Source organism: Podarcis liolepis (assembly GCF_965112155.1).
Source record: "Podarcis liolepis genome assembly, chromosome: 3".
NCBI lineage: Eukaryota > Metazoa > Chordata > Lepidosauria > Squamata > Lacertidae > Podarcis > Podarcis liolepis.
In genome coordinates, this window is record NC_139557.1 from 38,537,685 (window position 1) to 38,552,686 (window position 15,002).

At 42.3% G+C, this 15,002-nt stretch overlaps 1 protein-coding gene and 1 long non-coding RNA gene across 6 annotated transcripts in view; one reads left to right on the forward strand and one right to left on the reverse strand.

The window, feature by feature from the left end:
• Positions 1-15,002, forward strand: part of ADGRB3 (adhesion G protein-coupled receptor B3) — a 443,824-nt gene that overhangs the window by 410,781 nt on the left and 18,041 nt on the right. For all 5 annotated transcript variants that reach the window (XM_083497330.1, XM_083497327.1, XM_083497326.1 and 2 more), the window contains 3 exons: positions 573-668; positions 3,771-3,810; positions 5,964-6,607. In XM_083497330.1, coding sequence (XP_083353456.1) covers positions 573-668; positions 3,771-3,810; positions 5,964-6,607 — 780 coding nt within the window. The remainder of the gene's footprint in view (positions 1-572; positions 669-3,770; positions 3,811-5,963; positions 6,608-15,002) is intronic.
• The window catches only part of LOC310704220, a 113,352-nt gene that overhangs the window by 26,271 nt on the left and 72,079 nt on the right, over positions 1-15,002 (reverse strand). The window lies entirely within an intron of this gene.

Genomic DNA, 15,002 nt, shown 5'->3' on the forward strand with positions numbered 1-15,002 from the left:
GCAGCTTCATGTCAGAGGGTAAGAAAAAAACCTGAAGAAACCGCTTTAAAAGAATATACCTTGAGCACTGAATATCAGAAAAGCCAGAGGAGCTACAGAGAAGAATTTAATAGGATCTCACATTCAATTGTTTTGCAGTGTGCTCAAATACTGGAGATCACCCACAGCATGGTAGCCGTCATTTGCTTGCTCTTGGCATTCGGCAAAAGCTAGCAAACAAACAGTACCAGTCTGAAGTGTTCTCCATCTGGCTGGCCTTACAAAGCATGCATTAAATTTATCACTGGGTTTGCAGCGTTGGGGGTTCTTGGGCCTATCAGTGGTTGCATGTGCCTTTTGTGTCTCCTGATATCTGAGGTATGGGCAGGGAGGCACACACTTGTGTGTTGTGCATTAACCCAATGGTGGCACCATTTTATGTATTTGCTTCAGTCCTGTCAACTGTACTGCATCATCCAAAGATGGCATCCTAAACACTACTCTGTGACAACTGAAGCATTGCTATTATTGCTTTTTAATAATTTTGTCTATATTTTAAAGAGGTGTGCTGAACTCTTGGCATCTTTCACCAGGTTCAAGATGCGTTTAGATGCCGTTTAAGAAACTGCCAGGATCCAATCAATGCAGATTCTTCAAGTTCATTTCCTAATGGACACGCTCAAATCATGGTTAGTTTTTATAGCTCCTTGCCTGCTATTTCCAGTTGGCTCTTGTGGGCAAAATGAACATTTCAATAGTGTACAGGGTTTGGTTGTTAAAGGTGCCCCACAAACATAAGTTTGCCTTCATTATTCAATTTATTTGATTATATTTTGTAAATAGAATGCCTTCTCTCTTTTGAAATCCAGCTGGCACTGGTATTGGTTGGATTTCAGCATCAGCTAAAAAAATAATAATTCTTTAGCCATGCTCTTAGTGATGTGGGTTCTTGGTGTATTTAGTCACTGGCTGCTATATGGAGGAGGAGTTGTAATATATATTCGCTTTATATTGTTCTAATGTTTATTGTATCTGTCAGATTATCATTTTGATTTTATATTTATTTATTACATTTATATCCCACCTTGCCACCAAGGAGCTCAATGTGGTGTATATAGTTCTCACAACAACCCTTTGAGGTAGGCTAGAGTGAGTCACTAACCCAATGTCACCCAGTGAGCTTCATGGCTGAGTGAGAATTTGAACCCTGGTGTCCCAGGACCTTGTCCAACACTCTAGCTTCTATGTCAATGAAGATGGAATGGGAATAAACACACACAAATACAAATACACACTTATACATACACTATGAACACCTTTTCTCATTCATATAGACTAGTTGCCACTTTTCCTGCATGGAATTATAATTTCTGAGAAAGAATGCTAGGGTCATGTAGGGTTAAAAATAGTAATAAAACATAACCATTTGCATAGTGCATTTCAAATGTTCAGAAGTGCTTCGTGTACATTATCACAGTAATCCTTACAATAGGCACCTAAGAAGGGTAAGACGCAACAGAATGTGGAGCAGACTTGGTTCTCTGCTGCTTCAGAGTCACAGGGCTAGAAGCAAAGAGCAGGAATTGCAAGGGAGCAGACTTTGGCTCGATGATAGGGAAAATATATAATGGTAAGAGCTGTTTTAAGAGTGGTACAGGCTGCCTTGGGAGATGGTTGCCTCTCCTCCACCGGAGGTGTTTAAGCAGCGGCTGTAGAGCCATCTGTCAGGGATGCTGTCATTGCAAGATTCCTGCACTGAGAGAGGTGACCTCCAAGGTACCTTCCAACTCTAAAATTATATGATATATGAGTCTATAGAACAATATTATACTTCCCATATTGCAGTCTAGGGGGTGAGAGTGGGTTTCTTAAGGCAAGCTCGTGCCAGAGGTAAAATTGCTAGCTCAGACTGCTGGCCATTATGCTATACCATAACCGTTTTTGAAATGGTAGTGACTTTGGCAGAATTCACTTACCCTTCTATCCTGCCTTTCTCAAAAGCTCGATGTGGAATTTGGGAATTGCACTGTGATTGATGCAAGGGACTACAAGAAATGAGTATACAGATGGTCTTCTGCATAGTCATCTGAATGGCATATGGCAGAAAGGAACTTAGTGAATCCCAGCAGCTCCCTTAGAATTCCACACTAATACTGGGGAAATTGCTTTGACTAAGCTCTGCATAATAGCCCACTGCATGTACACACAGCAAATGTGCAGTAGAACACATGGAGCACTCTGGAAGGCTCTTCTTGCAAAAAGCAAATTAATGCCCTTGAAAATGTTACAAAACGGTAGCTGTGAAATGTTCAGCTGTATATTTATGTGTACAGTGTTAAGTGTGGAAGTGGTTTTTTTTAATGTGGAAACTCACCAAAGCCACCTGCCTCAACAGAAAGCTTGGAAGCTTTATAGAGCTGATTATTTAAGTTATGCAAATATAGGATTACAGGGAGATATTTAAGTACGAGTTTTCCTGTGGCATACTCAACAGCAGCATGCCTTCTTCTGGATTCTTTAATTTGGACTAAAATATTCCATGGTGTATCCCTACGCTTGATGTACCGTATTTTTCACCCTATAGGACGCACTTTTCCCCCTCCAAAAACGAAGGGGAAATGTGTGTGCATCCTATGGGGCAAATGCAGGCTTTCGCTGAAGCCCAGAGAGCGAGAGGGGTCGTTGCGTACGGACCCCTCTCGCTCTCCAGGCTTCAGGAAACTATCTGCAAGCCTGGGGAGCCCCGCGGGGGCTCTCCAGACTTGCGGATAGCAGCCTGCATCCCGATTGGTGCAGATATTGGGCAGCCCCACAAGCTTGGGGGACAGCGGGGAGGCGAAGCGCCACCATCCCGCTATTCCCCGACCTGGTTTGGAGGCTGACGGTGGGGAGAGGCAAGCTTGCCTCTCCCCATCGCCAGCCCCACAAGCTCGGGGGAGAGCGGGGAGGCGGAGCACCGTCACCCCGCTATTCCCCGACCTGGTTTGGAGGCTGGGGGTGGGGAGAAGCAAGCTTGCTTCTCCCCATCGCCAGCCCCACAAGCTCTGGGGACAGCAGGGCAAGCTGCTGCCCCACGGAGGCTAGAGAGGCTGTCCCTGAAGGCAGAAGAGGGAGACGGAGCGCTCCGTCTCCCTCTTCTAGCTCGGGGATGGCTGCGCAAAGCCTCTGCAGGGCAGCGGAGTGCGCTGCCCCACGGAGGCTAGGGAGGCTGTCCCTGAAGGCAGAAGAGGGAGACGGAGCGCTCCGTCTCCCTCTTCTAGCTTGGGGATGGCTGCGCAAACCTGGGGGGGGGGGAATAATTTTTTCCCCCCTTGATTTCCCCCCAAAAAAACTAGGTGCGTCCTATGGGCCAGTGCGTCCTATAGGGCGAAAAATACGGTAAATGGAGCCATCAATCCAAGGGGCTACATTGTAGAAATGACGATTAAGTGAAGTTAGCCCATTGTTGAGTTTGAGTACACACTAGCACAGAAAGTGTAGGATCCAACGTAGCAGTGTGGCAATCATTCAATGCGTGCAGGGATTTTTGCTTGCACAAGAGAACATTTCCCCCCCCCTCCCCTGTCCAACATTCCCCTAAATTTCTTATAGGGGTTTCCCCAAACCTCTAGAGCAGTGGTTCGCAATTAGCTAAGTACTGCAGGCCCCCTGTTTTTCAAAAGCCAAACCATGAACACCCTACTTTGAAAATTTTGCTATCTTTATGGTAGCTTTTGTTATATAAATGGTGCCACGGATGTTGATTAGTGGCAATGCTTGTCTTAATAAACTTTTATTTGTTATTGTTACAGACAGATTTTGAAAAAGATGTGGACATTGCCTGTCGATCAGGTAAGGCTGTCAGATCACCATGTGAATGTAGGAAGATCAGATAAAAATTTACTTTGTTAGTGTAACTGAAGTGTCAGATATGTATTTAGACAAGACTTTTTCTACCAAAAAGACCATTTTACCAATATGGAGGTAGAAATTTCTTTACAGGATATAAATATTTGATGCCATGGCCAGAAATGTATTTTGCTATGCACCAGGAATATGACAAAATGTGCATGACAGTGCAGGCACAGAGTTCTGAAAATTCAGTCTCTAGTAATCTTCATGAGTGTGGCCAAAGAAGCCAGGGTACAGGAAGAGGCTAATAAATGTCTAATCCTTATGTGCAACAGGCTTGAGAAACAGCTCCTTGTAAGCTGTTGAGTCTGCACGCACCAGAGCTCTTGCATCTGCAAGCATTCACTGGATTGGGGTAATTATATGCAGCCAGACTATCATGTAAGAAGCCTTTGAAAAGCTGCTTGTAATAGGAATAGCAATTAAACAAGCATACACAACCTTACTATCTCCCCCCCTCCCCAAAAAACATGTTCTCTAAATATACAATTAATACTATAGCAGATTAAAGTGCATTTATCGTTCTTCTGAATTAAATGCAAATTGCCATCAATGAATTCAAAAAATCTGAATTTTAAATGGTTCAGAGTTTCTTTCTGATTGTGCTGGCTAAAAAAGGGTTCATGATCAGCAGTTTGCTTTGGCAACTGCAAACAAAATGTTGTTTAAGAGGGCTTAAGAACGGGAATGGGATATTCCTCGGTTCTAATCCTGGGCTCTGATGTGCCAGCAAATAGTCATCAGGCTACAGATTTTTTCAGTCAGTGAGTTCATTCCAATTCTAGTCCAACTCAAGAGTAGATCCATTGAAATTAATGGACCTAAGTAAATCCTTGCATTAATTTCAATGGGTCTACTCTGCATAGGACTGGTACTGGATATGGTAAAATGTCCTAGAGTAACGCTGGAAACAGTACATTAACGCTAGCTATGCACCATGATGCCTGTTTAGAACTGCATTGCCTCATCTGAGTATGAACAGTTGTCATAATGCCTTTATCATCCTTCCTTAGTACTTTAATGGTCCTGCAATTTTTAGGTGTGGTCTTTAAGAACATGAGCACCCAGGTCAGCTCCCTAATGACAGGGGGAATGTGGTACTGCTCTCCAGAGCATTCATGATTAGAAACGGAACAAGAAAAAGGTGCCTTGCAGAAGAAGATAGGGCAGACATGATTGGACTTTGCCTTGAAAAAATAAGGGATTATTTTTTTTTAAATAAAATAAATGAGAGTCTTAATAAGAAGTGTGTGCTTAGAAATAGTGTAATGACCACTTTAACATTTGCTAAAATGTATTTTCTCATTTTCTGTTAAGTACTGCATTGTTAGGAGATTTGAAATGGCCTCTCCTCTTCCATACATATCCTTGCTTCAAGGCCAATATTGATTGAAAGTGGAAAGGCAATCACCTCTGTCTTAATTGAAAAGGCTGTCTTGATGTATATTACCTGGATAGTGTGACATGTGTTATAATATCAGGGCCTGTGTTACCCAAAACAGAAACCAATCTTAAGGGAGAAATGAAATGATTTCGCTTCTTCTCACAATGTATCCCCAGATGACAATATTCCTCCTTTATATTTACTGGCATTATTACATTGCTAAAAGCTTGCTCTAGATTGGGGGTGGCCAACTCCCGGTTTGAGGGCCTGATTTTTCTGGACCACCAAAACACCACTGATTTTGGCAGTGGCAAAAAAGAAAATAAGTTCAAGTAGATATAGCAATGGGGAGAACAGAACCCAGCACCCTGACAGGGGTGTAAATTGTCCCCTTCACATCCATCAGATTAATACTAATTTGGTTAGCAGAGAAGGGGTGATAAGCCTCTTCCTCAGCTGAACTGCACAGATCAGCTAAGAAAGGAGGTCCGAATGCCTGTGTGGGTGTCCTCTGGGTGCATGCAAGCCATGTCCCCCGCTGGTACACAGCCCACGAGGGTTAGCGTCGGGTGAATGCAGCCCCCGGGCCAAGAAAAAACAGCCACTCCTGCCCTAAATTAAATGGGGATGATGACGTATTTGCAACCAGAGTGAGAACTCTACCTGCAGGACCTTTTGAAAACTTGTGGCCCTGCTCTCTCATTCGCAGTTCTCCATAAGGATATTGGACCCTGCAGAGCAGCTACAATAACAGGAACCCTTTCTAGAATTTCACTGAACGATGACGAAGAGGAGAAACCTGCCAACCCCGAAGGAATGAGCTACTCAACGTTGCCTGGGAATATAATTTCTAAAGTTATCATTCAGCAGTCTGGAGGCATGCATATGCCCATGAGCATGAGTGAGCTGGCCAATCAGTGTCTGAAAAAAGACAACACAGAGCTGCGGCGGACTGTGTATTTATGTACTGATGACAACCTGAGAGGTGCAGATATGGACATAGTCCACCCTCAGGACCGAATGATGGAGAGTGACTATATAGTCATGCCCAGAGGCTCAGTGAATGCACAGACATCTCTAAAGGATGACAGCAAATTGAATCTAGGCATGGAGACCTTGCCTCATGAAAGGCTATTGCACTACAAAGTTAATCCTGAGTTTAGTATGAACCCCAATGTAATGGACCAGTTCAGTATGAATTTAGATCAACACCTCCCTACCCAGGAACACATGCAGAACTTGCCTTTTGAACCTCGCACAGCAGTAAAGAATTTCATGGCTTCAGAGATGGATGATAGCACAGGACTAGCAAGAAGTGAAACCGGATCAACCATATCAATGAGTTCTCTGGAGGTCAGTCATATAAAAACTTAAGTGTATGCATCGTGCTGTTCTAGGTGTGTTGGATGTAGGTAGCTGTGGGTCTCTGACCCCCTTCACATACACAGCAATAGCAGCAGCAGCATGGAAGTTACTTCCCCATGGTACAATCATATAGTAGTGAGGAGTACTGGTGAATATCAAAGTTCCATTAGTACAGGCTTCCTCAACCTCGGCCCTCCAGATGTTTTGAGACTGCAATTCCCATCATCCCTGACCACTGGTCCTGCTAGCTGGGGATCATTGGAGTTGTAGGCCAAAAATAACAGGAGGGCTGAGGTTGAGGAAGCCTGCATTAGTAGTACTGATCATTCACTAATTCAGTGAGAAAGACTGACACGACCATGTACACCTACATGGGTTACTGATTATACACATTCATGGATAATAAATTTGGCAGTGACTACAAGTTATGCCGGTATGCTATCCTCCAGTTCAGAGGCACTGTGTTTCTCAGTTACCAGTTGGTAACAACATGGGTGAGGGGCTATTGCACTCATGTCCTGTTTCTGGACCACCCTGACCTCTATGGACTGATGAGCCTTTGGTCTCCTCCAGGAGCCCCCTCTTGCTCTTATGATTTGATTCTCTAGAGAGCAGTGACATCAGCTTGCACCATGAGGCAGTGGCTTCCATACTGTTATATGTGTGTTTGTGTATAGAGGACTTGAATGGTTGAATGGTGTGGTTCGGGGTGCAATGAATATTCCATTTGTTTGTTTTCTTAACATTTATATTCCACCTTTCTTCCATCATGGAAGAAAGTGTGGTATACATGAGGTTCCCAGGCAGGCTCCCATCCAGACCAGACCCAGACATCCTTAGCAAGGTGGTGGCCTCACTTGCCTTCAAACCATACCCTGGGGTGCATTTTCACCAGCCATACATCACCATGTCTGTGCTGTGCTAATGTCACAATATTGAAAATGAGCAGGACTAGCTAGCCTCGTGTCTGCTTAGACATGCAAAGGAAGGTAGGGCATGTATGATCCTCAGTGATAGGGTAGATCCAAAGGCAGGGACAGCAGGTGTTCCCAAGCCACAAGAGAGCTTTGACCAAGTAGGACTTTGGAAGGAAGAGAAGTAGAAGAAGGCACCAGGCTTGGGAAGAGTGGTTCTAGGACCGAGTTGGGAAGTATGCCTATATGCCTGCTCTCAGAAAATGTACTTAGTTCAGAGGTACAAAGCCCCAACCTATTTAATAAAACTCTTCTTCCTGTTCCCCCAATGTAACCAAAGTACACTTTTCAGCTGCTTTTGCAGGGGTGAGCAGGAACTTTGGCACAGTTTTCCTGGGTTTTACCATTGCTTTTTATCTTTAAAACATAATGGGATGGTTGAGTGCGGTGTGTTCTCCAGACCTTTGCCAGCCTAGCAACTATAAACAGACAAGATAGAAGTTGAGAGATGAACTGGAGGCTCTCTGGAGACAGAACTCTTTCCCTGCCTGCTGTTTCTCTACTCCACAAAGGAAGGGTTTAAAAAATGCATTTGAAGGGCACACATGTATTTCAAGCGTCCGCTTTGGAGTGATTTGTAATGCAGAAATGGGGATGTTGGAAGGGTTATGGCACTGCTTTATCCCTCCCCTGCTTCTCAAAAAACACATTCAAAACCATTTTTCTTAGTCACCATGAGGACTCCAACTTACCCATTTTAGCAAAATGTGTAGTTAGCCACTTCCTTGGTTTTAATGCATCATAATGGGCTGTGCTAACTGGAATCCTGCAGTCGTTTATATCTCTTTTATGAGAGAAGGGCCGTGATGTTGGATGGGTAGAGATTTTCTGTTGAAAGGTTTGAGCAAGTACTAAGACTCAGGGCATGACATTGGGGGGGGGGTAGATGTGTCACAAGACAAGACCTTTGTGACAGACCAGGAGGGAGAGTGATGTTGGATGTTCCTTGAGAGAAAAAAGAAGAAGCTGGATTGCCTATAAGTGGGCTTCTTAACCACATATGTTTTTGGCATCATTGTCATTTTCAATTATTATTATTATTATTACTACTACTTTCAAATGTATAAAATATCAAGAGGAACGGGTGGTTCTTTCTATTTTATGGGGGGAAAGTTTACTGCCAAATTCTTCTAACACTGGAATTAAATGGCAGATTTGGGGATCTACTTTCACACTGGAATATCTGCGATACATGCAAAATTTATTATGGTTTATATTTATTAACCTAAAATATTTGGATACAACAGCTTAAGAAAACAATACAGTGGTACCTTGGTTCTCAAACTTAATCCGTTCCGGAAGTCCGTTCCAAAACCAAAGCGTTCCCAAACCAAGGCGCACTTTCCCATAGAAAGCAATGCAAAATGGATTAATCCATTCCAGACTTTTAAAAACAACCCCTAAAACAGCAATTTAACATGAATTTTACAACGAGACCATTAATCCATAAAATGAAAGCAATAAACAATGTACTGCAGTCAATCAATCCATCAGTAGCTGAACTGGGTTCCACACAGTCACAAAAAACAAAAAAACAAAAAATAAATAGCAAAAACAGACAGACTTAAGCGTAACACTCAAATTGGAAGTGTGGCAATCAAAACGGAGCACGTTTGGCTTCCGAAAAAATTTCCAGAACACTTACTTCCGTGTTTGCAGTGTTTGGGTTCCAAGTTGTTTGAATACTAAGGCATTTGGGAACCAAGGTACCACCGTATATCAAAGCAAGGTAAAATAACAGGGCATCACAATACACAAACACACTAGCAAAACACAAACAGTAATAAGCAGGAGCCAGATAATCTCATGGACTGCTATGTCAATAGCCCACAAAAGTCTGAGTGAATAAATGAACTTTCATAAGGTAGCCAAACGTCAAAATAGTTAATACCTGCCTTTTTCAAGAGATGGCAGAGAGAAAAGGTTTCACACACTGAATGCTATAATGGAATAGACTTCCCCCTGGTTTCCACTAAATGTACTTTGGCAGGTTGTGGCACAACTAATAATAATAATAAATTTTATTTATATCCCGCCCTCCCCAGCCGAAGCCGAGCTCAGGGCGTCTAACAACTAGAAAGGACTCATTGCAAGATCTTAATAGCTGGGCAGGTCTATATGGTTGAAGGCATTCCTTCAGATAAGCAGGTCCCAAGCTGTTCAGAGCTCTAAAGTTGAACCGCAAAACCATAAACCTGGCCAATGCAGGGCTTGCATCACCACACCTGATTGACTTGTAACAAAGAAATGGAGCTGGGTGTCATTTGCATATTGAAAACCACTCAGAAAACTCAGTTGGATGGCTACCTGAGAATCTGGCCGATATCACTTCATTGCAATAATAATTGTTTATTTTTACACTTATATCCCACCTTTCCTCCAGAACAACCCTGAGAGTAGGTAAGGCTGAAAGAATGGTGACTAGCCCAAAATCACATAATAAGTTTCAAGGCTACATGAGGACTTGAACCCTGGTCACCAAGTCTTAGTCCATCTCTCCAACCACTACACCATAGTGGCTGTCAAAGCCATGTCGTCATATAATCTATGTGGCTATAGATTGGTCTGTCATATTTATGGAATTGTCCCTCTCCAGTACAGGTGTCAGAGACAGAAAGGAATTCCCTTCCATTAAGCAGAAGCTGCCATTGAACATGCCATTGAGCAGATGACAGGAAGATGTGTTCCCCAATGTTCAGTCTAATCATAACCTCTGCTATCATGATAGCTTTCTGCATAATTTACATTGCCATTTTATCATTACTTCCATGTAATTAATTAGTCATGTCAGTAAAGGGCACTTGTGTGATTTGTGGCCTCTGCTCATCAATTTTAAAATCTAAAAATGCAATACCAAAGATTGTTGGATGCATAATAAAAGAGAGGAAAGATTGCCAAGGTAATTAAGGGAATTGTTTAACTAGGAAATTACTTACCAAACTACCATAATACAAATAGTCCTTCTAGTTCCCATTTCCAGTGGGGACTCTGATCAACTTCTGACTTTTCTGGGTGTAGTTTATCGTCAGAATATTTTTTCACTCTAACAGGCAGAACACTGATAATGATGGAGCAATCAAATATTACTTTCCAACAGAAATTTGGTGGGTTGTTAGTGGCTCCTCTTTGATCTTGTATTTTTACTGCTAGCATCAAATGGACCTTGCAGAATTGCAGCTATTGCAGTACATATAGGCCCATTGCTGTAACTGTACTCACATGCTGAAGGAAAGGAACACTTATATGAGTCATTTGAAACTAATATCCATTCTTTTCTGGGAAATCACTGGGTTGAATCCAAAGAACCTTTGGCAAAAGGAAAATAGGCATTAGTGCTGTTCTGCAATCACTGGTGGAAGAGTTTGCTCAGTCCTATAATAAGTAGGTCCTATAACAATTCTTATCCTTTTGCAAAAGCTCAAGCAGTGCTCCAGTGCAAGGTGTAAAATAGCATTTCTATGAGTTTTACAGTTGATATATGCAAAGGGGGGAGCCAATGTTAGTCATACTCAGAGCAGACCATGTGAAATCAATAGACAAGTTACTAGAACATTTTGATTTAAGTGAGTCTGCTCTATTATTTACTCTATTTTATTTCACCCCGCCTTCCAAAGGAGCCAAATACATCAATCATACAAATAAAACTTTTAAGAAACTATTAAAAACACATTTTTTTTAAAAGTATGACTAACAGTGGATCGTACTTCAGTAGTGGTTGGGTTGTGTCATCTTCTCGGGGGCATGCCAGTCAGGAAGCTAGACAAAACATTGCTGTCTCTATTAAAGAAAACTAGAACAATAACCTGAAACTCCTGATGCCACTCAGAATGCCATTTAGTATCTAAACTAGAGAAAGTGCCTGTTGCCTATGGCCAATGGCCCACCGAGTCCAGCATCCTGTTCTCCTGCCAGACACCTGCAAGCAGGACCTGAGCACAAGAGCACTCTCCCCTCCTGTGGTTTCCAACAACTGGTATTCAGAAGCTTTGCTGTCTTCAACTGTGGAGGCAGAGCATAGCCATCATGGCTGGTAGCCTTTGATAGCCCTCTCCTGCATGAATCTTTTCAGCTACTCATCTCTAAATCTTAAAGCCTTCTGGATTGTTTGATTTGAATAGTACCATCACTGTCAGTCTTAAAAGAGAGCTTTGGCAGAACCTCAGTAGATGAACTTGTTTTTTAGGTCCCAATTGTGCATCTTGCTGATCGTACCTTGTCAGGAATAAGATGGAGCTATAGTCAGTTTCTGTTACGTATTCTGCGTTCAGAATATGATCTGCGTGTTTCCTTTCCCACCACCCCATATAGTAGCTACAGCCTGCCTTGTCTTTTCTCCATTAAATTTCGTATGAACTCTTTCACCTGACTTTAAGATTAGGTACACACTAGTAGTTTAAGAGGCAGCAAGCTAACTGTTGTACACACCAGAGGAGGGGTAGAGATGTCTCCACCCAATGTGCATTACCTGTTTGGTTTCCCCCGTCCTTGAAGCCCACGCCTACTCCTGTTCATGAAGCTGTCACCTGTCAATATACACTATCCTCTGCCCATTTACATTGGCTTTCTTAAATATATACACATCTCAGCTCAGTTGCAAAGTGAATGTGGCTTACATTTTCGTTTTGTATTGAAGCCTGGTCCACAGGTCAAAAAGAAGTCACATCAAGAGCAATGATCATCACACACATTTCGCTGAACCTGGGATCAAGTCATGCGATGATGATAGCATTCAGGCATTTTGCAGTTTTATATCCAAATGTGTCTATATTTTGGGAGTAGTATACTATATTATTCTTAAGCCACAATGCACTTAAGATCTTCTTCCTTCTGCCATGCCATCACAACTGTGGTGTGTGTTAGTTTGCTTTCACAAACCTACTCTCATCCAGCCATTTCCTGTCTTGACAGACTGAAGTTGGTTCAACTTCCTTGGCTTCAAAGGAAATCTCTTGGAGTGCACTCCTTCAGTTCAAAGTGTTTGGTTTTCCTGACAAAATCATTTTGCATCCTTTTGAACTGGGTTGTGCTTTGAAAGAATACGCCCAGACAACTGTTCTCATTTAAAGGAAATTACTTTGAAAGGGAACTGCAGCTTCCCAGGTGTCTCGATTCACAGATGAAGGGCGGGAGAGTCTGGGAGAAGGTGGAGATCTTTGCAAGCCACCTCTGAATTAAGCTCAACTCTGTCTTCTAATGATGTGGGAAAATGCAAACACACACACACAAAGGAAACAGATCTTCGCCTCTCTGTCTTTTCAGAAATGTATCAAACACAAACATCCTCAGGGAGAAGGAACAGTTCATTCTCTCAAGAAATGTGGCGTAAACAAACCCCCGAGCAAAACTGCACTATGTTAATTAAGGTTGTGCTCAAGCAAACACACTTACTTGGAAGTATTTTCATTAAATCAACAGCATTTTCAAGATGTGTTCTATTAATGAGATATTACAATGAAAATAAAATAAGGTAGAACTTCCACATATGCAAGCCAGGGGGTGCTGAAACAGTAAGGTGGAGGAGGGGCACATCAAGCCCTTCTTGCCCGCCACACTTATTTATATCTTTATTGAATTTATATCCAACCTTTACTCCCAACGACTGCAAGGTGATACACATAGTTCTCCTCCTCCCATAGTCTCCTCACAACACTGTTGAGATTGTTTAGGCTGAGAGTGAGTAACTGACCCAAGATTTGAATCCTGGTCTCCCAGGTCCTAGTCCAACACTCTAACCACTACACCACAGTGGTGCCTCGCATGAGCTGCTGATAATACAGAGGCGTGGTTCCTTTGAGTCTTCCTGCTCAAAACAGTAAAGCAAAAGCTCTGAGAACCGGGCTTTGTACAATCAGACTCAGAGGGCCTAGTTCACAATTGACTCACACCACTCCACTATCATGCTGTTTCAACATGCACCCATGGAAAGCCTACAGTGCCAGAATAGCACTGGGGTCATTTTACACTGCAAGAGTGAGATCTGACATCCCAGCAATAGCAATGGAAGGGGATAAAATAAAAACTATGGCTCACATCCTGAAATATAATATATATCTTCTAGATTCTGTGTAAAAGGAGCTATCAAACAATGGCTCTTATAAAGGAATAGTGTGAAAGCAACCTTTGTGCGAGGCCAAAATTTGATAAAGGCTGATATTTACATGCAGCAATTCCAGATTAATTTTGCGAATGTTCAAGAACTGATTTTCTGACTCTCAACTTTCGCTCTAGCATAGACCCAAACGAAAAGCTTGAGTCATAGTTTAGAAGAGATCTGTTAAAGTAAATAGATATGTCACTCATATGTCACCCAGAACAGTTCTGAACTGATGCACCCCATATATATTTCTGATATATAGTAACTCGATATAATAAATCTGCTCAGTATGTTTCAGCACTCAACTCCATTCTAACTCCATGTGTAATATTTTTATTCATACAAAATCATTCTTCTATGACTAGCCCATAATAGTGACTAATAGCCTGCAAACCTTATATCCAGCCCTTATAGCCTGACTTCTGAAGTAGAGAGATCCTCATAAAAGGATATTTAAGTTGGGGTGGGGGTGGAGAGGGGGGGAAACAAGCAAGTCATCTTTCCAACTGCACTTTTAAATCTCTAAAACAAGCAAAAAAGGGGGGTTCACTTTTTGCATTTAATTTTGCAGAGAGAAAAGGAAATCTTGTCCTGGGCTGGGATCTTGGATGTCAAGTTTAATCTGAGAGTGAATTATAAATCACCGATAATAGGGATTTATATTAATGGAAACATGGGTACAAGCTTCACCATAATATTATATCTCTTGTTTCAATTATAGCCTGCACTGCATAATGTATCTTGAGTGATATCTTATGTAATTAATCAGGTGGCCGATTATAATAAGGAATACAGCAGGCATTCACCCTGTCTCACCGAAGGAGAGGGTTTGCATTAGTCATTGGGTGGGAGCCGTTCCCTCCTTGCTGCCAGCAGCTTAGTGCAGGTTGCTGCATGAAAATTATCCTTCAGCGCTATTCTATTTTTGTCCTCCAGTGAGCAGAGTTCAAAGTTGTTCTGGAATTATACAGCAAAAGCTCTACATGGTTAGTTCAAAGCTAAATTGACTTAAAATGAATTATTGCTGCAGTCTTCCTCTCCCTAGGTTTTTTACTCTCTCTCTCTTTCTTTCTTATGCTTTCCGTTGTAGGATGAGGCTTTGTACCTATAATGTGGATTTCATCACTGTCATATAACCATGGAAATAAGCGAGATGGAAAAGGTGCCACTGGGTCATCATTTCCTGTCAATGCAGGAGTGTGAATAGATTACATTCGCCCCCTCACCCCCTCTCAAACCTCTTGCCCAATGCAGTCCCCACGTTAATTTGTTCTACAGTCAAAGTAACTAATGGGAAAATTTTGCTCTGGCATTC